The sequence below is a fragment of the Equus caballus genome, chromosome 11 (genome assembly GCF_041296265.1).
Source record: "Equus caballus isolate H_3958 breed thoroughbred chromosome 11, TB-T2T, whole genome shotgun sequence".
In the NCBI taxonomy this organism is placed as follows: Eukaryota; Metazoa; Chordata; class Mammalia; order Perissodactyla; family Equidae; genus Equus; species Equus caballus.
In genome coordinates, this window is record NC_091694.1 from 59,198,557 (window position 1) to 59,225,128 (window position 26,572).

General features: G+C 46.9%; 2 protein-coding genes across 6 annotated transcripts in view; both read right to left on the reverse strand.

The window, feature by feature from the left end:
• The window catches only part of LOC100073168 (multidrug and toxin extrusion protein 2), an 89,674-nt gene extending 89,027 nt beyond the window's left edge, over positions 1-647 (reverse strand). For all 4 annotated transcript variants that reach the window (XM_070228293.1, XM_070228294.1, XM_023653613.2 and 1 more), the window contains exons 1-2: positions 462-647; positions 199-300 (exon numbers count right to left, since the gene is read on the reverse strand). In XM_070228293.1, coding sequence (XP_070084394.1) covers positions 199-300; positions 462-608 — 249 coding nt within the window. In that variant the 5' untranslated portion in view covers positions 609-647. The remainder of the gene's footprint in view (positions 1-198; positions 301-461) is intronic.
• A 1,564-nt stretch (positions 648-2,211) lies between these two features.
• Positions 2,212-26,572, reverse strand: part of SLC47A1 (solute carrier family 47 member 1) — a 36,062-nt gene continuing 11,701 nt past the window's right edge. For both annotated transcript variants that reach the window (XM_070228292.1, XM_014729002.3), the window contains 12 exons: positions 26,422-26,466; positions 23,216-23,313; positions 22,840-22,937; positions 22,620-22,733; positions 22,467-22,534; positions 19,304-19,412; positions 19,118-19,193; positions 16,305-16,374; positions 15,927-16,059; positions 5,714-5,808; positions 4,936-5,011; positions 2,212-2,794 (listed from right to left, as the gene is read on the reverse strand). In XM_070228292.1, coding sequence (XP_070084393.1) covers positions 2,568-2,794; positions 4,936-5,011; positions 5,714-5,808; positions 15,927-16,059; positions 16,305-16,374; positions 19,118-19,193; positions 19,304-19,412; positions 22,467-22,534; positions 22,620-22,733; positions 22,840-22,937; positions 23,216-23,313; positions 26,422-26,466 — 1,209 coding nt within the window. In that variant the 3' untranslated portion in view covers positions 2,212-2,567. The remainder of the gene's footprint in view (positions 2,795-4,935; positions 5,012-5,713; positions 5,809-15,926; positions 16,060-16,304; positions 16,375-19,117; positions 19,194-19,303; positions 19,413-22,466; positions 22,535-22,619; positions 22,734-22,839; positions 22,938-23,215; positions 23,314-26,421; positions 26,467-26,572) is intronic.

Genomic DNA, 26,572 nt, shown 5'->3' on the forward strand with positions numbered 1-26,572 from the left:
TCATGGTTTAAGAGTACTAAAAACACTTTTTCTAAGTAGTTGACACGATCTTCTTTCAAATCTAAAGACAAGGTAATGGTACCCCTTGGTCAAGCTCCGGCCCTGTAAAGGAAGACGTGTCAGACACAATACAATTCAAATTCCGAGGCTCGACCACGTTGTCAGCCCAGATAACAAGATAAAAATTTTAAAACCTACCGATATAGCGAGCGTGACACCATCCAGCTCGACCTTCCCCAGATGTCCACAGAATATGGAACTGACGATGCTAATCAGAAAGATCATCAACTGTCCAAGGAACTGCCAAGGGAAGAGGAAGGAAAGGACGGGTTTACTGCAACCCTCTCCGCCCCGGGGCATGCTTCGCGGAGCAAAGCGGGAAAGCGCAGGACCGCACTTGGTAGAACCCCGCATCGCGCACCGCCTGTGGGGGCCCCGCGGCAGGCGCCGGCCGCACTCACCACGGGGCCCGCGAGCGCCGCCAGCTCGGCCGCCTCCCGCCGCACGTCGGGCGGCAGCGCGCCCCGCAGGCCCCGCAGGCAGCCGCGCCAGCGGGGGGCGCCCGGGCGCGCGGGGGTCTCGGCGTCGGCGGCCGCGGCGAGGTCCATGCCGGCGCGGGAGCGGTTCGGTGGCGGGCGCGCCCACGCGATGGGAGCGCGGAGGAGGCGGGGGGCGGGCGGCTCCACCCCCACCCCCACCTCCACCTCCACCTCCATCCTGCAGCCACCCCGGCGCCCCGGCCAACCGTCGTCGCCGGCGGAGCCCCGGGGATGAGGCGGGGAGGGGGCGGCAGGCCACCCTGGCGGCAGGGGAAGGCGCGGTGTCGGGGGAGAGGGGGTCCTTGTGGGGGAGCCGTGGGCGCGGCGCTCGGTGACGACAAGGGAGACGACAGGTCGGAGAAGGAAGATGTGCTGAGGGGTGAGGGGTGAGGGGGGAGGGCGGCCCTCCAGAGCACACTGCTGGCATTTCAGGTGACATCTCTCCCTCTGCCTCGCTTTCTGGCTGTGATAAAGAATTTGCTCCCCGCGAATGAGCTCCTTGCCAGCAATTTGCAGCTGGTTGGGTGAGCCTCCGTATCTCGGGGTTCCTACCTGGCGAGGGGAAGGGCAGGCAGTGGGAGAAAGCCCTAGGAGGCTCGGGCGTCCAATGGGGATGGAATGAAGAGGGGATGTGCGGGCTTCCTAACAAAGAGCTGGGAGAGGGGGCTTTGCTGGCGCCCAGCCGTGAGGGCCACCGTAAGTGCAAGCCTGCATCTTAGTCCCTGGAAAAGACCTTCCACTTACGTAGACCCAAGAAGAATGAGGCACTGAGAGTGGCCCCGGCTAAAATCTGCCACTGGGTATTTTTCACTCAGGGCAGCTAACTTTTCTGATTTCGTCTATCAGCTGTTTTCAGGGCGAAGGCCATGCCTTGCTCTTTGTATCCATTCCAGCACTCCGCGTACTACATGTACTGAGGCTTGCTGGGTTCACAGCGTGGACCTAGCCCCGGGAAGGCTGAAGCCAAGTGTGGTTAGTTCTTAATTCAAGGCCGCTATTGAAGCGTTGTCCACCGACCACCCCGGGAAGAAGCAGCAATGGCCGTTTGGATTTTCACAGCTCCAAAGACTTCCCCAACTATTTTCTAAATCCAAGGAGAAGGGAACATTCATGAAAACCTTATTTTTTTGAGACACGACCATATAAAATCTCCTGGATATACCAGAGAAGGCACCAAGAGCCAGTGCTTTTTTAAAGACCAGGACAGACCCAAACAGAAGATAAATAGGACCTGCCCAGGACCCCACCCTCCCCTCGCCTAGCAACTTCTTTTCATTTCTGCTGCCTTCCAACTTTCTAACCCCTTCCTTCTATCAAAATAGGAAGGGGTCTGACTTCCTCCTCCAGTTTACCTGCATTAGCTCTTCAGACCCTTTATTTCTCTCTTTGGGATGCCCACCACTCGAGAAAAATGAAGTGCTGGTTCCCAGTGGGGCCTGAGCCTACAGCTTCATCTCTCCTTGCCTCGGCCAATCCATGTCAGCCAAACACATACTAAGACTGGCCCTGATGCTAATCGAGGCCATCTGACTCCTTTCTTCTTAATGTCTGTCTTATCCCCTTTTAGCTTCCTAAGCATCTCCAGTGGCCATGGTGCCTGAGATCTGGACCCCAAATGAATATTAACAAATCCCATTTCCCATTGAATAATAATCTAAGGCACAAGGAAAGATATATTGTAAAATATATTTTAAATAATTCAGATAGTAAGAATCCTTAAGCACTCAGTACATGGGCTCGTGTCTAAACAGCAGAAGAAATGTCAAAGCTATAGCAGGATGCAGTCAGTACACAGCAGTCTTTCGTTGAGACAGTGTAGCCTTTGAGACATTGTCTTGGACTAGAACATAGGTTTTACCTTAGTTCCTTTTCTTCACTAGAAAATACATCTTTGAACTCTCAAGTCTTGAAATCCATGGGCACTCCTGAATTACGTTAACTGAAACGAACTGCCACTGTGCGGCTTCTGAATTATTTATTTGTAAGCTGGAAAGCATCTCTTGACCTGCCCAGCTCTCTCTTGCCACATCACTGAATTCTGACATATACTCGCACTAAGATCCCCAACAGCAAGACTGAGACAACCCCCAGAAGCAGGAGCCCTCGCCGCAGCACCAACTGTCTCCTGGACAACTTCATCGTGTCCCTTGGAAGGACCTGAAGACATTCTTCTTGGTGCATCTGCTGATCCAGCTGAGTCTCATCTTTTTTTTCGATATCTCCCATTAAAATTCCTCCATGGTTTTCAGGGTCCACTGGGAGGAAAAAGGAACTTGGTTAGCAGCTTAAAAGGATTTTTTTCATCTGTATAAAAGGTGATGTGTACATGTGTTACTAGCTGGCAGGAAGGTAATTCAGGAAGCAGTTGCTACAGTGGATAAAAAGAGATACCCTATCTTGAGTGCCTCTCCATTCACTCATTCACAAACACTGACCGGATCCTACTGTCGGCTTGGGTCCTCCAGGGAGCTCTGCCCCACGGCAAGAAGCAGAGAAGTACAGTAGCTGTCCAAGTTCAGATCATATGGGAAACTTTTAAGGGGCCATCACCCATCTAATTAGTATTTCAGAAAGAGAACAGGGCCAATGGAGGAGAAAAATAACTTAAGAAATAATTCAAGGCCATTCAGAGAACTGAAGAGACTCTTCACATCAAAGAGCCTGCCAAGTACCAAGGAGGATAGTGACTGAGACCCAGGTTTAGTCTCATGTCACTTCAGAACAGTAAGAAGGAGGAAGATACCCTGAAAGCTCCCCAGAGAAAACTAGGGGCAGATTCCCCAAGGTAACAAGCGGAAGATTGGCATTCGACTTCTTAATAAGCATAAGTGAATATCAGGAATGATACAAGCCCTCGGAGTTCTGAGAGAAAACAATTTTGAACAGGATAACACCAGCTCGCACTGACACTCCACGTCAGGCGCTGTTCTCAGCACTGCCCTCGGATGAGCTCGCTTACCCTGGCAACAGCAGTGTGAGGGAAGTGCTATTACTAACCCGACTTGACAAATGGTAGACGGTAGGACACTCAGACCAACCCTTCCTCTGAAGATAATCATAAAAGCTGGATGAAACAAATGAAAATATCTTGCAGTGGTCAGAGAGCTAACAACGTAATGAAAAGTCACCAGGGCAAGATGGTGGAAACCCAGAAGAGTGCGCCAGCCTTTGGGGTAGCTTTTGCCCTGAGAGTTCTCCATCTGGACAATGCGGCTAAGAAGCTGAGCAGTGCTTCTGGGAGTTCAGTAGCTACCAAAGTGAACCCTTCGGCACTTCGGGTTAGAACTCCGAGGGGCTGCATCAAGAATTCAGGATGAACCAGAAGTAAGCCAGCCCTCACACTGCTTGCCTTTGGGTCAGATGAGTGGTCCAAAGACCTTGATTTCTGAAATTGCCCTAGACTGCTGGGGACCCTAAGTGTTTGACAGAAGCAAAGGAAAGTCCTCTCTGAAGACAGACGACATCTTAGGCCTCAAGTTACTTCTACAAACAGTTTTCAAATACAGTCTGGAACACAAAGTCAACCAGACACACAGGAGACTAGACAACATGAATCAGAACTGGCAGAAACAACAGAATTGACCACTGACTGCAGTCCAGCCAATATTTGAGCTCAAAAGGGTTTCAGTTACAAAGGAGCTAGTAACCAGTGTGAGTGGATGACTAACTCCCTAAGGAACTGGGAATGTGGCAGGATTACTAAATTGACAGAAGGAAAAAGATACACACATTTTTCATGATGCTCATCAAAAGTACAGTCAAAATCATAACCTGTTTAAAGCCCACCTACGTTTGCCTGACAGACAGCAGGGACCCCACTGAAACAAACATACCAATGTCAGACGTGGTCAAAGCACAGATGCCCAAGCATTAGAATTGTTTGCAGAGGGGCCGGCCCGTGGCCGAGCGCTTAAGTCCGCGTGCTCTGCTTCAGCCACCCAGGGTTTCACTGGTTCGGATCCGGGTGCTGACCTAGCACTGCTCATCAGGCCATGCTGAGGTGGTGGCCCACATAGCAGAATTAGAAGGACCTATAACTAGAATATACAACTATGTACTGGGGGACTTTGGGGAGAAGAAGAAAAAAAAAAAAGATTGGCAGATGTTAGCTCAAGGCCAATCTTTGGGAAAAAAAAAAAAAGGAAATGTCTGTAGAATGCCTACATAAGTACTAGCAAGGAAGTGGCTACCTGTAGCCTTTCATCATCTGTAACAGTCTTGTCGAGTCTGTTTACCTCAAATTGGGTGTTAACTGACTTTATCATTTGTTTCTGAAACACCTCCTTATTTAAATGGGAGCACCCAGCAGCAAATCTAGTTCTGTCCCACAAATGGCCCTTCTAGGACCAGCTAGACAGGCCTGTTCCAAGAGTAGAGCTGTTCTATCATATGATACCTGGGTCAAGCAGGTCCTGAGAGAAAGCAGAAGTCCCATCCGGTGCCTTTCGTTTCAAATTGGCATGTACCTGAGCCTAGAAAACGAAACTCAAAGTAAATCCACAAGGCTTTACCATAGTGTTAATGAAACACTTGACTACCCAGTTTAGGAAAAGCCAATCCATTTTCTTTAACTGACATGCAACGTTGGCGCTTCTCTAGTTCACAAGCCTGGAATCATCCATCATAAAGATTGACATGGGGTCAGTGGATGGGGGAAGGGTGGACAGAAAAAGCACATGATGAGGGAGAAGACAGGGACCAAATTCAGTGAGAATTCTCCCTTCTTTTGCCTCCAGATTTATCTCTCACCTATTTTCAGACCCTACATTGACCCTATAAAGTTGGAGAGAAAGATGCACACAGGTATCTTGATGAAATCTTTTGAGATCATAAAAAACATATCAAGATGAATTTTACGGCATCCCACCTTTCTCTCCAGTTGCAAATCTTGTCCTGAAACTGGCGTTTCAGGCACAAGGGCCACAGCCTAGCACAGGATACGAGGAAGAAAGGAATTCCATATTTTTCTAATTAATGAATTAACAATGGAGAATGGATAAATCCAGTCACCTGGCCCCTCACATCTGAATTAAATCCAGTTAAAACAACAGAAAAGTAGCTTTCATGATAAAAGGGAAAAGAACTTCCAAAAGGAGAAAGAGAGCCAAAGCTGATTCTGTTTGTTTTCTAGGAGAGGAAACTTTAATGGGATAGCAATAAACATAGTTAGTTACCTGTTGACAGGCTTTTTTCCAATTTAGCCGAGCAACAAATCCTAGAAAACACACAGCTTGAGAGACTGCACAGATGATGATCCCTAACCACAGACCTGGAAGTGGAAATATTTAACAGAGGTTAATTCAGTGGAAAAGCAGCTGCCCCTGGGGAGAGTCTCTCAGATCTCACTTCTGCGGATCTGCTCTCATGGCTGAGGTGGGGCCCACGGTGGCCCAGAGACTTCTATCCTGCTCTCTCCTTTGGTTTCCAGAACGTTCTGGGAGGCCCAGAGCTCCCTGAGGCCACCTCCCAGGGGTTCTGGAGCTCAGAACAACCTTGCAGAGGCTATTTTGGGCCTTTGTGATCATAATGCTTGGCTATTAAGAAACGTGCCAGTTATAAGGAAATAAAATTTCCAGGACAAACTACTTCTTATTTCTAAAAGTACTTCCAAACTACTATGCCCTATTTTCTTCGAAAAAGGGGACTAACATTTTAAAAATACAGAAATCCCCAGCCATCTAAAGTACTAATGCTCCCTCCCTCTCAGCTTCTTGCTGGACCTTACTTGCTCCGGGCACAGACTTCAGGAGCTCCCAGGGAAGGGTTACCCGCAGAGAGATGATTACACAAAAGGACAGGCTGAGTGGGAACGGGGGAAGGGAAAAGGCTTCTAGATCTCAAAGTACCATGCAAACTCTGCCTACTAAACCCACACAGGGCACACAGCGAGACCCCAAGTGATGAGGGATTTTTTTTTTTTTTGGTCAAGAGTAAACTAGGGGCCAGCCCGGTGGTGCAGCGGTTAAGTGCACACGTTCCGCTTCGGCAACCTGGAGTTCACCGGTTCGGATCCCGGGTGCAGACATGGCACCACTTGGCAAGCCATGCTGAGGTAGGCGTCCCACATATAAAGTAGAAGAAGATGGGCACGAATGTTAGCTCAGGGCCAGTCTTCCTGAGCAAAAGGAGGAGGATTGGCAGCAGTTAGCTCAGGGCTAATCTTCCACAAAAGAAATTAATTAATTAATTAATTAAAATAAAAAATGTACATTTTAAAAAAAAATAAGAGTAAACTAATGGCAGAACCAGAAATTCTAACGAGAGCCATGAAAGACTGAACATACCAACAGACAGTGGCCAGACCACATTTAGAACTTTGACCCATAATCTAAAGCAACCTGCCCAGAAAACTAACAGCTTATCTACCATCAACAACCCAGGAAGCCAGCCTGCCATACGTCAGTCAAGTGGAAGCCAGACTGCTATCTCTAGGGACAACCTGGGAGGCTAAACAATAACTTCTGTAATAATTGACCCAAAACGGCCAGGACTTCATCAATAACTGACAGCTTCCGTAATTTTTGTCCCTGCTTCCAACTTAGGATCACCCAGAGAACACCAAACATGCGCCCCCAACCGATCCCAGAGGACGCCCCACTTCTAGTCGGCCGCCTCCAGCTTCCCCAGGCCAACGGCCCCATCAGGGCGCACTGAGGCTTCCCTGTGTTCCTCTGTAAACCCTTCCCACTCCTCTGCCTGCCTCTGAGTCGCTGCCAGAACTCAGGTGATGGTGCCTGGCTCCCTTGCTAGAGCGAGCTCAGAGTAAACCACCTTTCCTTTTCTCATTTGGTTGGTCTTCACTGATTTCTACAGTTAATCATGGAGGCTCCACAACACCTGGTCCGCACTGCCTGTCACCGTGTACCCCAGCCTTTGACCAGGTGTGGTACCCACAGAGGCCCCTCGTGCCTTTCTGTTTGTCCAGTCCATGACGACGTGGTAAGTCAGGATCAGGTCTGAACCCCGATCTCTTTGCACTGAGTTCCTCAGCTGTTTCTTCTTCGGTTTGGTACCTGGGTTTCATCATTGGTTCCTTTTTTTTTTGGCATCCTTGGTGGAATCAGGCCATTCTTTTCCATCCCTTTTGCTGTCTTTTGTCTTGTTTTGTGCTGTGCTGTGTAAAAGTGTTGTTTGTCATAAGAGGGAAAGTTAGAGGGCAGAACACAGGCACAGGCCCTAGAAGCCTGTTGTGGGAGCCGCTCTCACAGACCCACGAGTTTGTGGTTCTCACTCGGCTGACATCCACTTGGACAAACTGCCGTGGTTACCACTAAACCCAGATGAGGTTCTCCTTCTGTCTCAATTTCGTGTCCAGAGAGCTTGGCTTTGATCCAGAGAGCATTCCCTCTGGCTTTCTGCCTGCCAGGGTGTGCGGACTGTCAGGTCTGTGTTTGGAGGTGGCCAACTGTCAGGTGGGGGGCCCAAGACATGAGATGCATAAGCATTACATTCCTACTGACTGTCACCACCTCTCATGGTCACCTAAGTCTAAATCCTCTCCTCTGCCTGCAAAAATTCCCGCTTATGTGTACTCTCCTTATAATCCGAATTCTTGTGCCTGTCTTTCTAAATGGCTTAACTTCACCAAGGATGATTTGGGCCTTCAGCGGCCACTCTGGGAAACATTTGATTTAAACAAAATTGTTCATTGAGAGGTGCCTTAAGAAAGGGAACAAGGGGTCTGGCCCCGTGGCCGAGTGGTTAAGTTCACACGCTCCACTTCAGCAGCCCAGAGTTCCACCGGTTCGAATACTGGGCACAGACATGGCACCGCTCCTCAGGCCATGCTGAGGCGGCAACCCACATGCCACAACTAGAAGGACCCACAACTAAAAATACACAACTATGTACCAGGGGGCTTTAGGGAGAAAAAGGAAAAATAAAATCTTTAAAAAAAAAAGAAAGGGAATAAGATTTCACAAGCCCAATGGGCAGCAGTTTTTGATTGGCATGCAGAGGACCCCAAATGAAATTCTGAACAAAAAAATAAGATTCTTTGGCCAAAGCTAATGAGCAATTTGACAAATTAAGCAAGAACAAATTAGACTCATTTCCCTAGAAATTCTCTCCCTACTTGACCTCCAGTTGCCTCCATATATCCAGCTCTCGTGCTTCCCTCTTGACTTTCTGATCTCACTCCTTCCGCATCTCCCTTCTCTCCCCCTTGTCCAGATCCTCCACCTGTACCCCACATCGTTCCTAAAAACCCCCAAATGCCAGTTGCCTCTAAGGATTTATCCCTCCCATAAGCCAGATATGCAGGCAACTACAGAATTTAAACCTTAGACCTGAGCTGAATTAAGAGCTATAACGAGGTCCCTAAACCCAAATAAGATCAACAAACATTCGTGGAAGAATTTAGAACTCTTCTGGGTGCATGTAACCCAGGGTTACCTGACCTCTATCAACTTGTTAGAACTTGTTGGCTAGAACCCCAGACTTGGATGGCAGAAACTGACGGGACTGACTAGAAAGGGACCCAATGGATCCCTCTCTTCACAAGAAACCTGAGGGTCCCAAAAAAGGCCAGAAAAGTCAGTCAAAGTCTCTTAAAATCCATACCTGAAACGTTTCCAATAAAAATTGACTGGACCATAATTCAAACAAAAATCATGCAAACAAACAAACAAAAAGGTGAAACACTAGGAGATTTTCAAGATAGATTAGAAAATATCTTCCCACAACATTCGGGAGCTAAAGGAGGTGCTGATGTAACAGCAGCCCTGGCATCTCATTTTGTCAACAAGAAAAAGAAATTGGAGAACTAATTTGAAAGCAGAAATCAGAAGGGGAAATAGCCCTTTTGGTTGAACTCCAAAACCTGGCAGAACATTTTGAAAGGACTTTAAAAATGAGACAAGACCCAAAGTAAAGGTGGGGCCTGCAAATGAAACAGCTGGGTGGCCCCCTCCCCAACCAACCACCTACTGTCAAGGACACTTGTAGATATTGTCAACAGAAGGGACACTGAAAAAAAACAAGACAAGGAAAAATCGCTCAATTCAGATCCATGAGGGTGCTCTGAGGAAGGAAAAAGCGCCCAATATCCTGCCACACCCTTAGACACTCAGGGTGAACTATAAATATAGATGGTCATCTTCATCAATTCCTGGTGGATACGGTGCCACTCTTTCTTTGTTAAACGCCACCACCTTTGCTCAGCCTCTTCGTCGGAGTAAACACACCACACAGGTGGTAGGTATTCCAAACAGCCCACAGGTTTTCCCAATCTCCTTGTCCTTAATTGTAACCTGTGGGCCCTTGACTAAAAAACATCCCTTCCTGCTCCGTGATACCACCCCTGCAAATTTAATAGGCAGAGACTTACTTTGCAAATGGAATTGTGATATTAAATACACACAGACCATTTCTTGAGGTCCCAGAGGGCTCCGCTATTCATAGTCAGGCTCTGGATACACCTTGCCTCCTCTATTATATTTGATGCAGACCCCAAAGATCTTGACACTGTACCTGACACTCCACGGGCTAAATATTCTACTGACATCACCACATAATTGGAGCAGGACCCATAAAGTTCAGATAGCTCCTACCTAACGTTACCTAAACTTCCCCAGCATCCCTCGAAGGCAGAAGCAAAGGAAGGGATGAAACCTATAGTTGAAAGACAAATCCAGAGGTCTTCTCAGACCCTGAACCAGCTGTTGTTACACTCCTGTCTCACCAGTAAACTAACCAAATGGATGAGGGTATCAATTTGTTCAAGACCTCAGGGCCATCAACAAAGCTGTCATCCCTCGCTCCCTGGTCGTACCTAACCCAAACACCATCCTGCCATCAACTCCTCCTGAAGCCACTTGCTGCTTCACTGTAGTTGACCTCTGCTCTGCCTTTTCATTGTCCACCAGGGGAGGACAGCAGGATACCCACACAGTCATCCCCCAGGGTTCACCGAGGCTCCCTCGTATCTTTCTCACTTCCTTCATCAAGACTTAAAAGATGTAAATTTCCCTCTGATTCATGCCCGATACACCACGTAGATGAGCTTCCAGTTTGTTCAGGGAATGAAGAAGGCTGTAAAAAGAAGTCCGTTTTCTTGCTCTCAGCCTTAGCAGAAAAGGGACATAGTTTCAAAAGATAAATTACAATTTTGCCAGAACACAGTTCATTCAGTGCATGACCTATCTAACGAGGGAAGAACACTCTCTCCTGATGAGCTAACAGCTATCCAAAACGCCCCTCGACCGCTCACAGAACAATGGGGAGGATGTCTAGGTTTCATTGGATACTGAAGACAATGAGCCAAAGTTTTCTGAGATTGTAGCACCTCTTTATGAACTGACTAAGTCCTCAGTGAGAGACTGACTGCTCGGGGCGCCCAGACACAAACAGGCCTTCTGGAACCTGAAGAAGGCTCTTCAGCAGCCTCCCTCTCTAGGCATCCCTAACTCCAAAAAGCCATTTTGTCTGTTTGTGCGTAAGCAAACTGGACAAGCCCTTGGGATTTTAACTCAACTTCATGGGAACCATCAAAAACCCATTGTTTACCACAGCCTTACCCTTGACCACACTGCAAAGGCTTATCCCTCTTGTCTTCAGGCAACAGCTGCTATGCTGCAAAATGTGTTGCTGCTTCTGCTGCGCGCTCCCTGCTGGACCTCACGGTTCCTCATGAAGCACTGACGTTACTAGTGAGAACACACAGCACTCTTCAGCCAGCAACGCTAAGTACCCTCTTAGGAGATTCTGTCGGTATCTCCCTCTTCCATTACCATTCACCGCTGCAACACCCTGAATCCTGCTCCTCCCAAAAGGGGAGCCTGGTGATTGTCTTCTCTCGGTTACAGAACTCACTGAGGTAAATTAGAGACTCCGCTTGAGAATGCTGACCTAATATTATCTGTTGCTGGGTCGTATCTCAACACTGAAACTGGACGTTATCAAGCAGGAGATGCTCTCACTAGTGTAAGGGCCCCTTTAGAATACAGTCCTTCACCTGAGGAAAAACCAGCCCCGCTGGCACAACTGGCTGTGCTTCCTAGAGCACGTGAACCAGCCAAAGACCGGAGAGCACGCACCCATACAGAGAGCAGACAGCCTCCTGGAGCAGCACACGGCTTTGGGATGCTTCGGAAACAAAGCGGGTTTCTCACTTCTGCTGGAACCCCCATCAAAAATGGACAGCAAGTTAAGGAACTCTTAGATGCACTCCTACTTCCTAGAGAGGGGGCTATTAGAAAGGGGGAGGCCCATGTTAAAAAAGATAATATGGAAGCTAACGGAAATGCTCTAGCAGATTGTTATGCCAAATAAACCTTTTTAATCAGCTTATGATCCCATCTAAACCCTCAAAGGATAAATCTCTGGAGGGATTCAAAGAGGCCATTATAAAATATCAACATTTAGCCCCTGGTTTTGAAAAGCAAGAATGGAAAAAAATCTGGTTGTACCCCTCACTCAGGTAACCTCTGGCATTATCAAGATGGGCACTTGGTAGCACAAGGTGATTTCAAATTAATATGAGGTGAATTTCTCCATTAAACTACTCATCATGAATAGACAGGTTGCTTAGTTTCTTAAATCAACATTGGTGGGGAAACTTTAAAAAGACAGCTGAGGTTAGTTTTTGGGTCATATGTCACCTGTCAACAACACAATACTGGGAAAACTGTGAAGGTTGGACATGGCCAGGAACCAAGCTTCCAGAGCCCTTTGAACACCTTCAGATGGATTTTGTCCAGCTTTCACCTTCCACAGGATTTAAATACAGTTTAGTAATCATATGTCTATTTTCAGGATGGATTGAAGCATTTGCTCACCGAAAAGCTACAGCCCTTACAATCACTATAAAGTTGCTTGCTTTTGTGTTTCCAACCTGGGACACTCCAACTTTTATATCAAGTGCCTGAGGCACACACTTTAAGGGAACCACATGAAAGAACTCTGTAAAGTGTTATCCCTTATTCAAAAACTACACTGCCCTTGCCACCTACAATCTTCTGGAAAAGTTGAAAGGACCAATGTCCTCCTTACATTAAAATTAGCAAAACTGTCAGAAACCTTTGAGCTCCCTAGTCTTATGGTCCACTCCCTCAGGGACATATCGGTCATCCCCCTATGAATTAGTAACTGGAAGGCCCACGTATCTAGGGATTGCACCTCTAATTCTAGACTCTGCACTGCTGCGTGCAGACACGGCAAAATACTGCAAGGGTCCTACCATCAACAGGTTAAGGCCACCTTTCCACAACATCTTCCTAAACAGCCTATTCAGGATCTTCGACCAAGAGATTTCGTCTATTGGAAAAGACATCAGAGAAGAACTGCTCTTGAACTTTGCTGGAAGGGACCCTATCAGTGGTTACAGTGCTGGCTCATTGCATTTTATCCAGACTCCTAAACGCTTCTGTGCAACCACTCTCTCATCAGATGATTGCCATGATGATACAACTATAAGAAGCTCAAGAAGACCTTGCAATACAGTTGACTATGAAGACGAGTGGACAATCTCCAAATGGTGAAGTCTCATTTCCCCTGAATTGGTCATCTCAACCTCTCACAAGCAAGCAAATGACCAGAAAGGGAGAACAAGAGACTAAATATACAAGTGGACAATGGCCAGACCACATATAAAAAAAGAACTCTGATCCACAACCTTCCCAGGAAACCAACCCCTTATTCATAATGAACAACCCACAAAGCCAGTCTGCTGTACGTCAGCCTTTCAGGAAGCCAGACTGCTAGCTCTGCAGACAATCCAGGAAGCTAGACAGTAACTTCTGCAACCATCAGCCCCCAATGGCCAGGACTTCATCAATAACTGACAGCTTCCCTAATTTTTGCCCCTGCTTCCGACTTAGGACCAGCCAGAGAAAGCCAAACATGTGTCCCCGACCCAGGATGCCCCACTTCCGGTCAGCCGCCTCCACCCTCTCCAGGCCAACAGCCTCGTCAGGGCGCGCTGAGCCTTCCCTGTGTTGCTCTGTAAACCCTTCCCTCTGCCTGCCTTTAAGTCTCTGCCAAAATGTAAGTAATGGTGGCTGACTCCCCTGCTAGAGCAAGTTCAGAATACAGAGCCTTTGCATTTCCCATTTGGCAGGTCTTCATTTATTTCCACAGCTGTCTAGATCTGGGTAAGGGTAAGGTGGCCGGACTGGGCTCATGGGCTCAGGTGGAGGTGCCCAGAGCCGGTGTACAGTTTACAACTCTGCTCCTTGGTACCAATCATCCTCACATCACATTTTTCAGACGTGATCAGCCTGATATTTAGAATAGTAGATTTGGAACTACCTGCCATTCCTATAGTAATGGACTAGTAACAGCAAATATATTTATTTACATAGGCTTCCTCTTTCAATCCAGTGTTCCCCAATCCACAGAAACTACAAGCTCAGCCTAACCATCTTAAACAGAATATAACCAGCTATCTTCAGCTGTAATTTGAAAGTTATGAGTCAGATTTCCAGGAATTTCACTATATACCATTTAAAAGATTTCTATTTGACTCAACCCAGGAACCCTAAAACAGGATGGTTATCAGAATCCCCTGGGCAGGGTCCAGGAACTTGTGTATGTGAAGGGCCTCCCAGGGAATGATGCTGGCCACTAGGATTTGCTGGAGCTGCCCACGAGAGCCTGTAGCATGCTGACGCTCCTCTAGGCACCTTGCGCAGGTGTACTGCATACCCTGCCAGAGGTGACACAACATTCAAAACCAGTGGGACTATACTCTTTTCTAAGAAGCAGGGGGCAGGGACGGACTGCAGTCTTCTCACAGAGCCCTCACCTCCCCAGAGTCCCCAACATTTTTTTTATTAAGATATAATTGACATATAACATTATATTAGTTTCAGGTGTATAACATAATGACTCGATATTTGTATATACTGTGAAATGTTCACCACGCTAAGTCGAGTTAACATCCATCACCACGTATAGTTACAAATTTTTTTTCTTATGATGAGAACTTTTAAGATCTACTCTCTTAGTAACTTTCAAATACACAATATAGTATTATTAACTATTCATTATACTGTATGTTATACCCCCAGGACTTAGTTATTTTATAACTGGAAGTTTGTACTCCAACATTTCTTTTAAGTGATTCTTAACTCCCTCTACTTTGCACATAGCAGGTATGCTTTCCTTAATTGAATGAGTGGGCTTCATACGGCACTTGGGACATAGATGGATCTGTATTTTTAAGTGGATTCCTCTAATATTTCCCTTAGCTATGCCATTAGCAAATCCAAAATATGAATAATGCCAGAAACTCAGCTAAATAATTTTCTGAACCATGATGCAAGCCCAGTGAACTTTGCATTGGCAACTCCATTCTTTGAACATCTCCTGTATTTTTCATTAAAATATTATTGAACTTGAGAAAAATGTGCAACATAAGGGAACACCTTGAACTGGAAGTCCACTCTAGGTATCAGATGACTTCTCATTGCCTCTGAGCCTGCCAAGTACTGATGGATAAAAACAAACCAGGCTTAAGAAACCCAAAGATAATGTGTTCAAGTTTCAATATAATCATTTCTTAACTGCCAATGTATTCCAAATTATTCTTTTAGAAATCAAAGCTGGGCAGTCATTTGTTTCCCTACTTTTTTAAAGCTTAGCTCTGATAATTTCAGATCCTGTGGATCCAAATGTAGTAAGGTGATCAGGAGGTCCCCTCCACCCCTGCCTTCCTTCTGTGCTGCTCACACACATCACATCCATGCCCTTGTGGGGAGACACACAAGACACATGGCTGAAAAGGTTGTACCAGGCAGGAGGCGGGGGCTGTAGAACGGCGATGAAGGCAACACCAAGAGCACAGCTCTGGGGTCACTCCCTATGCATTGCCTTCTGTGAATCCTCTCAGCTGAGTGGGCTAAGACACAGGGGGCGTCGCTCTCGGATGTACACAGTCCCCACAGATGCTACCACCAGTTCTGTAAGAGTCACAATAAGGCGAATGGTGGCTTCCCCTGCCTCAACCCAAACACTTCAGTATAGCCAGTTATGATGGCCTCAGTCAGTCCTGCGGACTCACTCTCAGGGTCTCACCATACAAGGGCTGTCACTAAAGAACAGAACCTGGGCCACAAAAGGTACACTTCCGAATGCTTCTTCAGCAGTCCCTGCTGTCCCCAACTTTGAAGAGGTGAGAACTTGCTGACACGGGACAGGGAGATGAGCAGACAGGGCATCATGCTCTGCTCAACAGTGGAAGACGGCCGCCTGGGCAAGAGGGGCACGATCTGCAGCCTTGGGCCCCTGGCCACCTCCTGCCCCCGCACTGTCTCTCTGACAGTGCACAGGAGGGATGTGGGACAGCTCCCAGTTCCAGAGCCGAGTCTCAAAAAAGTCCACCTGCTCTGACACTCATTTCCTGGGCCTGTGATGACTCAGCTCTGCCTGTCCACAGGTGAGGCTTACCAACCACTCCGAGTCTGGCCGCAAACATCAGCGCAATCCCGATGGGGAGACCAACCACATAATACCCAATGGCATTCACGATGGCGCCAATCTTCTGATTGCCACTTCCCCGCAGGATGCCACCACTGGTACACTGTGGGCAGATAACATCCGTCAGTGTGAACGCTGCCGATGCTTCTGAAAGACCCCCATCCCCGAGCACTGCTCATGCTGTCAGCTCTCACTCACAACCCACGATCATGCGACCGCATTCTTGTCAAGGGAATATGATAAAAATATTCTACCTCCCCAAGCCTCTCTTCTCCCTTTAAATTTACCATCATCAGAGGAAACACACAGATCATAAAAGTGCTGAAGGGAACACTGCATAATACTTACAGCAAGGCCTTCGAAGAGATGGGAAACAGCATAAATTGGAACCACCTGGGCCACTAGAGCAACGATTTCTCTGTTAGGAAAATAAAGCACATGAGGATTAGGAGACGGACATGTGGAAAGAGTAGAACGCTGCAGCTCCCGATGACGGCTCAGCTTCTGCGCACAACTGGAGAGGCTCAGGCTTTGCAGCCAACACGCTGCTCAGGATGTAGAGGAAACCAACTGTACGCCATCACTCACGACTTTCAGAAAAAATAGAGAGTCCATTTGATCAATGCAGACAGGTACATCAAATGATTTTGTACTCCCCTCTGCCCCCAAAATAAAATTTAGATGATAGTGCGATCCTTCTTTTAACATAATTCCACGTGTCTCTCTCCGTGTGGCTGAATGAAGCACAACCACCAAGAGCTAAGGTTCCCTCGATGGAGCCGAGGTTGGCAAGCTATAAAAGTCACAGATACAGTTTACGGAATTATTCTTGGCTCCTAGAAATGGGCCCTAACCTCTAAAGTTAGAAAGTCGGATTTTAATGACTATGCTTGAATGGTGCCACTGACATAGGAAAGGAAGAAATGCATAACACCCTTGAGTGATTAACAACAAACCTAGAACATTTTCTGGCAATAAATATTTGTTGAATGAACAAATAAATAAGAAATCCAGCATGGAACAGGGTGGTCACTCCCTCCCCACTCCAAACAGAGGAAAGAAGCATAGTGCTTTTATTCAAATTTAATTTTATTGTTCAAATAGGTAACACATGCAAACAGTTAAAAGAAATCAAACATGATAAGGATCTGGAGAAAAATCTTCCTTCCACTCCTTTCCCAGTCCTCCCATTACCACACTCCCGATTAGGGAACAGTTGTTAGGACTGTCTGTGTTTGTCCACTGCTTACGAAAACATAAGGAAATACAAATATATATTCTTATTTTCCCCTTCTAGACTCTATTAGTTCACACATAATATTCTCTATACGACGTTATACATCTTGATTTTTCCACTTAATATGTTATAGTCACTTTTATATTCCATATATATATATTTTTTGGTGAGGAAGACTGTCGCTGAGCTAATGTCTGTGCCAGTCTTCCTCTATTTTGTATGAAGGACACCACCACAGCACGGCTTGATGAGCCGTGCATCAGTCTGTGCCCAGGATCTGAACCCGTGAAGCCTGGGCTGCCAAAGTGAAGCGTGTAACCTTAACCACTACACCACCAGGCCGACCCCAAAAATGTATTATTTTTAATGTGCTGCTGAATTCTGTCTACAGTATTTTATTTTGGATTTTAAAACCGATATTAATAAGTGAGATTGGTCTGTAGCTTGCTTTCTTTTACATGAGCAAACTTTGTCAGATCTTGGTACCAACATTACATTTGCTTCATAAACAGAATGAGGGAGTTTTCCTTTTTCTACATTCTGGAACAGTTAAAACAGCATTGGAATCACCTCCATTTTAAAGGTTTTAGAAGATTCTCCTTTGGAACCCTCTGTGATTGGGGCTTTTTTAAAATTTTAAAGTAATTTTTTCTTATTTCTTCTAAGGAAACCAGTCTGTGTAGATCTTCTGTGTTTTCTAGGGTAAGTTTTGATAAATTATTGTCCTAGAAAATTATTTATTCCTTCCAGATTTTTTAATCTACTTACAAAAGTTGTGCAAACTAGTCTCTTACGCTTTAAAAAAATTATTGCTTTTAGAAATTTTCCCCTGTCTTACTTCATATGGAGGTGCTCTCTCCTTTTTCCCTCTCTGATTAGGTTAAGAATCTATGTCACTGTTAGAATGTATGTCATTGATTCTGCCAGTTTCAGTTGATCCTGGCAGGCTTACAAATAATTTGATTTTGTGAGTTTTCTATGTCTCCTAATTTCATCAAAGATATAGGTCGTGGGCCTTTTGTTTTTCATTCTTTTTTCTGTTCTGTATGGTTTCCAGAAGTGGACAGATTCAGAATCACACATCCACTGCATTCCTGCTGAAGCCATCAGTGCAGGATGCACCTCTGATAAAGTGAATTCTGATTCCCTTTGAAGAAAATGAGAAGGATTTCTGGCTGCCCTCCCACGAAGTCTGAAGTGAGGACATGTGAACAGCTTATTTCCCCCCAGCAAAATGGCTGAGGCTGAAAGATGACAACATCAGAAGTCAAGACACAAACACCCGAAGACGAGATTGTGAATGTTCTGTCCACTCCACCTGCTTCTTGAATCCATGAAGAAAAAGTCAACTTGCATTTTGTAATTGCTGATAAAGAATCCCAAATAAGAGGCAGCCACACAATATATCTACACGGTCAGATGCACCAGCAAGCCTCATTGACAAAAGCAACCAAACCAACCTGTACAAGAATTCTTCCTCAACAATCCATCTCATCATGTGATTTTTTCAAACAGCTCATTAATGAGATTTTAACTTCAATTTGGATTAACAAAAATATTAGGCAACCACTACAAACCAGGCACTTGGTCAGATTCTGAGATACCAAGATGATTCTTGTCAAGGGGAGTGAAATAATTAACTGAAAATGTAACCCATGGTACCATACAGGAGTTTCCTTCTTTAAAATACACGACTATCGTGAGTACCAGAAGCAAGGATCACCACCAATGCCCATTAACCTGGCATTCTAGATTATAAACTAGTTCCTGTTGCTAGTCAGTTCTTCCCGGGTAACATCAGCAAGTTTCTGATCTTGCAGAAGACTCACGCACCCTCCAAGACACAACCACCACAGTGTGAAAGCATTTACCCAAGCATTTCTTTACCACAGATTTCACATTTCAAGAAAATCTCAGCACTCACCCGTCAGTAGTGAAAATGTACCCCACAAGATCCTTACAGCTCAACAGCAGGACACAAAAGATGACAGCAAAGAGTCCTGGAGGTAAAATGGCAGAAGAAATGGCACGGTGAAAAACGAGGTCTGCAGGGACCCAGGGTCTCGCAGGCAGACTGCGTGGGCACACCACTGACGAAGGGTCTGCACACCTGTGATCAGCAGGGCGACAGCTGAGGACCTCTTGGCCTGCTCAATGTTTCCGGCACCCAGCGCGTTCCCTACCCGGACGCTGGCAGCTACACTGAAGCCTGTAGGTATCTGAAATGAAAAGGAAACTCACAACGACGCTGGGAGCGGGAGAGGAGCCCTGCCTCTCCGCTCAGTTCTGAGCCTAACCGTGTGCCTTCCCCAGGGAAGAGGGGCCGGTAGACCCCACTTCACACCTCATTGGTAACATGTGGTCCTCAGAGTTCTGAGAAGACTAATTTGCAACATCCCCTTCGTCTAGCTGGCAGCCCCCAGGCTAACGTGGAACCTGGAACCCCAGCTGTGACTCACATCACACACTGGGCTTTTCTGCAGAGCTTCCAACCTGTGCAATGGGAGGGATGCACAGTCACATTCCCCCACTGGCTGCGGGAGGAGGACCACCAGGAGCCAAGCTAGGTCTGTGCTGAAAGACCATCCAGGGATCAAGGTTAGAAGATAGTGTCCTGAAACAGTGGCCTTTTTTTTTTTCCCCAAAAAAAATACTGGATAAAATGAACTTAAGAAAACAGAAAGACACATACAATGCTGATAGCAGTGCCATTCTTTTTGTGAGGGGAAGGGTGGTGCCAAAGGAGATAGAGAAGCAGCATAGCATGTGGTTAGCAACGGGAATTCGGAAGCCAGACGGTCTGGCTCCAAATCCTGGCTCAGGCACCCAACAGCTGTGTGACCTGAGCACATCACTTACCCTCTCTAGACCTCGGCTGTCTTATCTGTAAAAGGGATCTTGTAATAGAACCTACCTTGTAGGGTTACTGTGGGGATTGAATGAGTCCATACATGCTAACTGCTTAGAATAGCGCCTCATATGTAGTAACTGTTCAATAAAGACCAGCCATTACTATTATCTAAAAATTTACACTTGAGAAATTAGCATTAATAAAGAAAAAAGATTAATCACTCATTAAACATGAGTTTTGCTTTATGATCAGGATGACTAAGAACAGGACCAAAGAAGGGCTGACACACAGATTGAGGAACGTAAAAGAATTGGAAGCCCATCCCTGCCTAGAAACTCACCAGTGGGAGAAAACTTACAGACCTCCCCACAAACTGTTTAAGATTATAAAGGGAAAGAGAGTAACTTGATGGTGGAGAAACTGGCAGACAGCATCTTAGCCAAGCAATCAGTTAAAATCACCAATAATGGGACAAATCCACATCACGTGCCTCCTGATACCACGCAGGAGAAGGACACAGCGGCATTTCTGTAGTATTCCTGCCAAAAATGCAGAGTCAGAATCTGTTCATGAGGAAGTACCATCTACAGCAAATTGAGGGCAAGTCTGTATATAGTGGCCTCTATTCTTCAAAAATGTCAAGGTCGAGAAAGACAAAGAAAGGCTGAGGCTCTGTTCTAGCTTAAAGGATAGTAAAAAGGCATGGCTCCCTAATTCTAGAGAAAAATAGTTATGAAGGACATTATCAGAACAACGGGTGGTATTTGAACATGGGCTGTGGAGATGATACAGTGAGTGAGTGAGCAAATGGGGCAAAATGTAAACAATTGGTGAATATGAGTAAAGAATATAAATCCTTCTTTTGATTAGGGAGAAATATAAATGTAATTCTTTTTTTTTTTTTTTTCAAAGATTTTTATTTTTTCCTTTTTCTCCCCAAAGCCCCCCAGTACATAGTTGTATATTCTTCGTTGTGGGTCCTTCTAGTTGTGGCATGTGGGACGCTGCCTCAGCGTGGTTTGATGAGCAGTGCCATGTCCGCGCCCAGGATTCGAACCAACGAAACACCGGGCCGCCTGCAGCAGAGCGCGCGAACTTAACCACTCAGCCACGGGGCCAGCCCCTAAATGTAATTCTTATAGGCCTGCTGCAAAGCATATGGCAATATATGCAAAAGACAAAATTGTAAATAAGTTTTACTTTTAGAAATTTAGCTTATAGAAATAATCAAGTATACAAAGATATTTGTCCTAAGATGTTCACTGAAGTGTTGTTAATAATATTGAAACACTGGAAATAAACTAAATACTCCACAGCAGGAGATGGGTTTAAAAATTATACGACATACAGTGGGATACTATATACCATTAAGCATTTGATTTAGATGTAGTTACTGAACTTACTGAAATATAAAATATACACAAAATTTTAAAAGTGTTGAAGTGACAAATTCCAGTTAAAAAATTCTGCTGAGGATAGAAAAAAGCAAAAACAAAAAACATAGGTCCTCAAGAGAATGATTCGTAAAGAAAACAGGAAACATTGTCAATGTACTTTTTAAATATAACCAGTCTTGGGGGAAATCTAGGCATTAGTAGTACAAACAAGGCCAAAGCCGGTGGGCTGGCTGTAGTCCCTCTCAACATTACACACTTCCTTTCTGTCCCCATCTTTCATTCCATGTCTAAAGTGACACTTGCTAGAGAAGAAAGCTCTTCAAAATTTCCAGGTGATGTTTTCAGTAAAACAAGTCAAAGGAAAGCCTCTAATAACTGGGGTTCTTCTATAGCATATCAAAATTTCCTTCCTTTTCAAGGCTGAATAATATTCCAGTGTATGGACAGACCACATTTTATTTCTCGATTCGTCCACGAGTGGAGACTTGGGTTGCTTCCACGTTGTGGCTGTTGTGAATAACGCTGCTGTGAGCATTGCTACACAACTATCTGCTCAAGACCCTGCTTTAGATTCTTCTGGGTCTAACACAGGAGGGGTCACACCGAGTCTTAAGAGCATCAGACCAGAGTGGAGCTCAGTGAGACGCAGGAGCGTAGCCCGTATTGCCATACAGCCAACACCCTTACCCTTTTTACCCCCACCTGCCCCCAAGGCACTTGTGTTACGACAACTGAAAAAGAGTCTTCCTGTTTGGCAAGTGTGGCAATCAAATCATGTCTTTCAGCTTTGAACTGAGTTAGGAGACGGGGACGCAGCAGTGAACATTTGGAGTTTCTCCCCATCCCCTTCAGCACACGGGAAGATCCCACCACACCAAAAGGACCCTCTCTGGCTCTAGGATGAAATTTTACCTTTGTGAATCACTTCACAAATTATGACTTAATGGTTTGAACACCTATGCTCATTCTTAGGACTCTTTCAAGGGAAACGTCTAGCACCTCCACAGCAGCTCTCAGCCACTCACCATGTACACGATGATAGCCAGTTCATACACAACAGACTGGGCTCCCAGCTCCACCATGCCCAGGATACCTGGTGGAGAGAGACAGCTGACACCATGCTTCCCAACAGAGCCCCTGCATTTCCACCAGCCATCACCATCTGTCCCCACACTGACCGCTCAGGAAGCTTCCGATCTCGTAGGCCCACCACTCAATGCACAGCATGAGCATGCTGGGGATGGCCAGGCGGAAAAAGGAGGCCCAGTCCTGCAGACACTCCAGGGACCATCCTGCAGGCGGGACACAGACACATGTCTAACACGTCCGGCCATCGGGCTGGAGCTCACCCCAAGACAAAACCCACATCCAAGTTGGAAGACAAAAGGCAGTCCTTACCTCCCCAGGTAGCTTGATGCAGTTTCCTCCCAAGGATGTAGAGGAAGAGGAGCAGAGCCAGGGTGAACTGGGAAATCGTATTTGCCAATGCTGAACCCCTGGGAAGAACAGTCCCGATAAGGGATGGCGCCTGTCCTGCATCCTCTCCCCGCCACACTTGGCACCAAGATGAGCACGCACCACTTGCAGCAGCCCCGAGGTCGTCTTCTTCCCAGAGCAGCATTACTCTCCATCCCCGACAGTGCTTTCCCGAGTGGCCCAAGGAGGAGACCACACATGGACACGATGACCAGCTAAAGGTCCCACTCTCCCCCGTGCCCGCAAAAGGCACATGCAGGTCATTCCTTCCCCCGCCCCAAGAATCATTCGGACTCACATCACCCCGAGATGCAACTGATGAAGAAACAGATAGTTGGTGAGGGCATTGACAAGGTTGGCTGCAACTCCAGTTACAATCTGGGGCAGTACGATTCCCTGAAACGAGGAGAGAGGGCACGCTGTGCTGGAGATCACAGAACCCACATGCAGCAGGCTCGAAGCAGCCTGCATGGCAGGCTGTGACAGGCGTCCCAGAAGGATCTGACTGTGGATGTCCCGTCCTTCCTACTCCTGCCTCCCTCCCCACCCCCGCAAGCCTCCTCTTTCGCCTCCGAGGCATGAAGAGCATAGTTCTGGCCAGAGATAGTCAGAGGCAGGAGGTGGGAAGACCGCAGAGAGGGAAGAAGAGAAGTGGCTCCTCTACGAGACTGCAAGGACCAACAAGGATTAAAAAGTAGAAACAAGTCACCTTTCACATTGGACAGTGGGTGAAACTACAACACTTTCTCAGCCAAAATTGAGATTCAGAAAATTGACCTAAGGAGAGCTTATGAAACCAGAGTGTGGAATGGACTCCATCATATCTGGCCCTGGGGTAGAAAAGTCCAGTCTACTTGGCATCTCAACTAAGACCTAAGGCATGAGAGTAAAATGGCATGGGACTAAGAAAGTAAAAATCTGCCCTGCCAGGCACTAGGAAAGAAAAACAGACGTGGACGAAGCCAGCTGAGAAGCTAAGAGGAAACACCACTTCTCCCAGCTGTAAAGTGTCGTCTCACCCCTTCTTTGAATGACTACTGCTTTCTTACTCTCTGAGAAACCTGGTTCTCTAAAATCACAGACTGGTTGAAATTCTGCAGTTTGAAATCATACCCACGAAAATAAAGCATCTCACTCCTGCCTGGAGGATTAAAGTTACTTTCACACAAAAAAGCAGCCTCGATTTCCAACCAGGAGCAGAGCTTCCCATGAACATCTGGACACGGCCATCTACATCCACCCGCCTTCCACCTCTCTCTCAGCTTTGCTGTTCCCAAGGGGAGAGGCCTTGGGTCCACTTGGCAGTGCAGACCCGGCATGGACCCCTTTGCTCTGCTCACAGCCTGCTTTGCTCTGAGCCTACCGGACACGGCTCCAGCTGGATTTCCCCTGAACTCCATCCTTCTGTATCTCAGGGTAACTCCGCCCCTTTGTCTGCAGGAACCCACAGCTCCCCTGGTCTCGCGATGTTACAGGTCAATGGATCAACTCCAGCGCCTGCAGGGCAGCTCCAGTGGTGGTGGGGGTCTTGGCCTCAGGGGCCAGGGCGAGGATCTCAGCCAGCCACTCTACTGGCTCACTTACTTACAGGACCCTGGTTAGTTTGCAGCAGGGAGTTAGGTGGTCATTTCAGGGAGATGGTAAAAGCAGCAGTGTGGTGGGGGACTGACCCAAGGAAACCCTGGTGGCAGGGAGACTGGGAGGGACCCCCTAAAGTGGTACAGAAGAGGGAGGGTGAGGCACGGAGGACAGAGAGGAGCGGGGGGGCACGTACAGGACTCAGTGACCAATCAGATGTGGGAGCAAAGGGAAAGACGGAGTCACAGACGGTGGCATGTATGAAGGACAGGTTACTGGGAGAGAAAATGTTCGACGTCACTAAATGAAAAAAATGCAGGAAAGCAGAGCAGCAGCCTTGTGGGGGTGACAAGGAGGTCAAGTGTGAAACATGCATGGGGCTCCTCCAGGCACGGGAAATAATGTTTGGAGGTTAAAGATACAAATGTGGGAGACATGGGCATACAGATGGAAACCAAAAACATACAAGGAGACAGCTTCCCTCAGAGTAAGGGCCAATGGGGTCACCTGCTTTTCCAAAGTCCTCTCACTCTCCCCCTAAAATTCAAAGCGTTCCCCTGGGTTTCATCTGGTTCTCTTCCACCCTGTACCCTCTCCAACTGTACAAACTTTCTCCCCAAACCAGCTGCTTCTCTTTCGTCCTACACTCACAAATGGGCTAGGCCCCCAGGATGGAACTGGGTTAAATGCAAGCACTTCCTCTCCTGTGGTCCCTAGAGCCAACAGGGCATTTCATTCTCCGGGACCCACCCTATCCTCAGGTCTCTTGTGCTCCCAAAGGGCAATTCTTTCTTCATCACAGACTTTCGTCATCTTCTGTTTGGATCATGTCCATAACTCTCATCTCTTCTCCTGACAATGAAAAACCCTCCTTCCGCCTTGGGAACCCTCCGTGTCCTCCATGATCCAGGTCACACTTCCCGACCTCTGTCAGCTCAGGGCCCCTACTTCTAGGTCATTCCCTCTGTCTCAGGGTATTAGAGAGAGGGGTTTTCACAACCAGGCTCAAGAGATCAAGGTAGAACCTGCACTTAGGAGCCCCGGCACCTTAGAGAATGACAGGGGGAGGCCCTGCAGGTGCCAAGGCTTCAAATGAGGTCAGACTAGGAGGGGACAAGCCTAGAGCCCAGACAGGCTGATTTCTGCCTCTTTACAGACCTCTCCAGTATATAATTCTGATCCTAATGAAGATTTGAAATAGTGTTTTGTTAATACAGTAAAATCTTAATTTTAAGAACATTAAATAGGTAGAAAACTTCTTCCCTTCTCTCCCCGCTCCCTTGCCCCTGCTGTTACATATGCCCTGGAGAGCCCGCCTGTGTGGCCATGACCCAGGGCCTGATTCTCATTCACCTGGATTTATCTGGAAGGAAGTCAACGGTCCCACGTATGCTTGCATCATAAATCCATAGCCACTGAGCCAGGGCAGCCATCCTGGGCTTCTGGCCATTGCTGTTACTCACGTATGAAGAGTTCTGAGGGACGTGAGGTGTCGTTACAATCTGGGCTTTCATGTCCCCACTGAGGGAAGTGGGGCCTTTCGGACAGAGCGGAGCAGAGGCTGGTTCCCAGAGCTGACAGTCCTCTCTGGGAGCAGAGAGGCACACACCCTGACTTCCAGGGACCCAGTGACAGCACAGAGCCAAAGAACACTACAGCTCTGACACTATCCTGCCAATGGCAATATTTCCAAGCAAGAATCAGATAAGAATTTTCCAGAGCCAAGAAAAACGTCTTTTCCTTGATATCACTTAACAAATCTCTCCACACAAAGTCCTGCATGACAACATGGGGAAATGCATTTCAGCGGCTGCCAGCAGGCGAGCAACTCCACCCTGGTCTCCCTGAGTATTTTCAGGACTCCCAATTCCAGAAAGGTAGAAACTCCCATTAGCTCCCCCAAAGAAAAAAGAGAGTCTGCATTACCTGGTTGAGCAAATATTTCACTTGTAATGCATAAAGGAAGGTTGCCTACAAGAAAATGAGAGACGAGCGTTAATGTTTTGGTCTTGCCACGCAGAAATGAGTTGGGAGCCACGGCTTGGCTGCCCTGTGCTCCTACATGAGCCACAGAGCT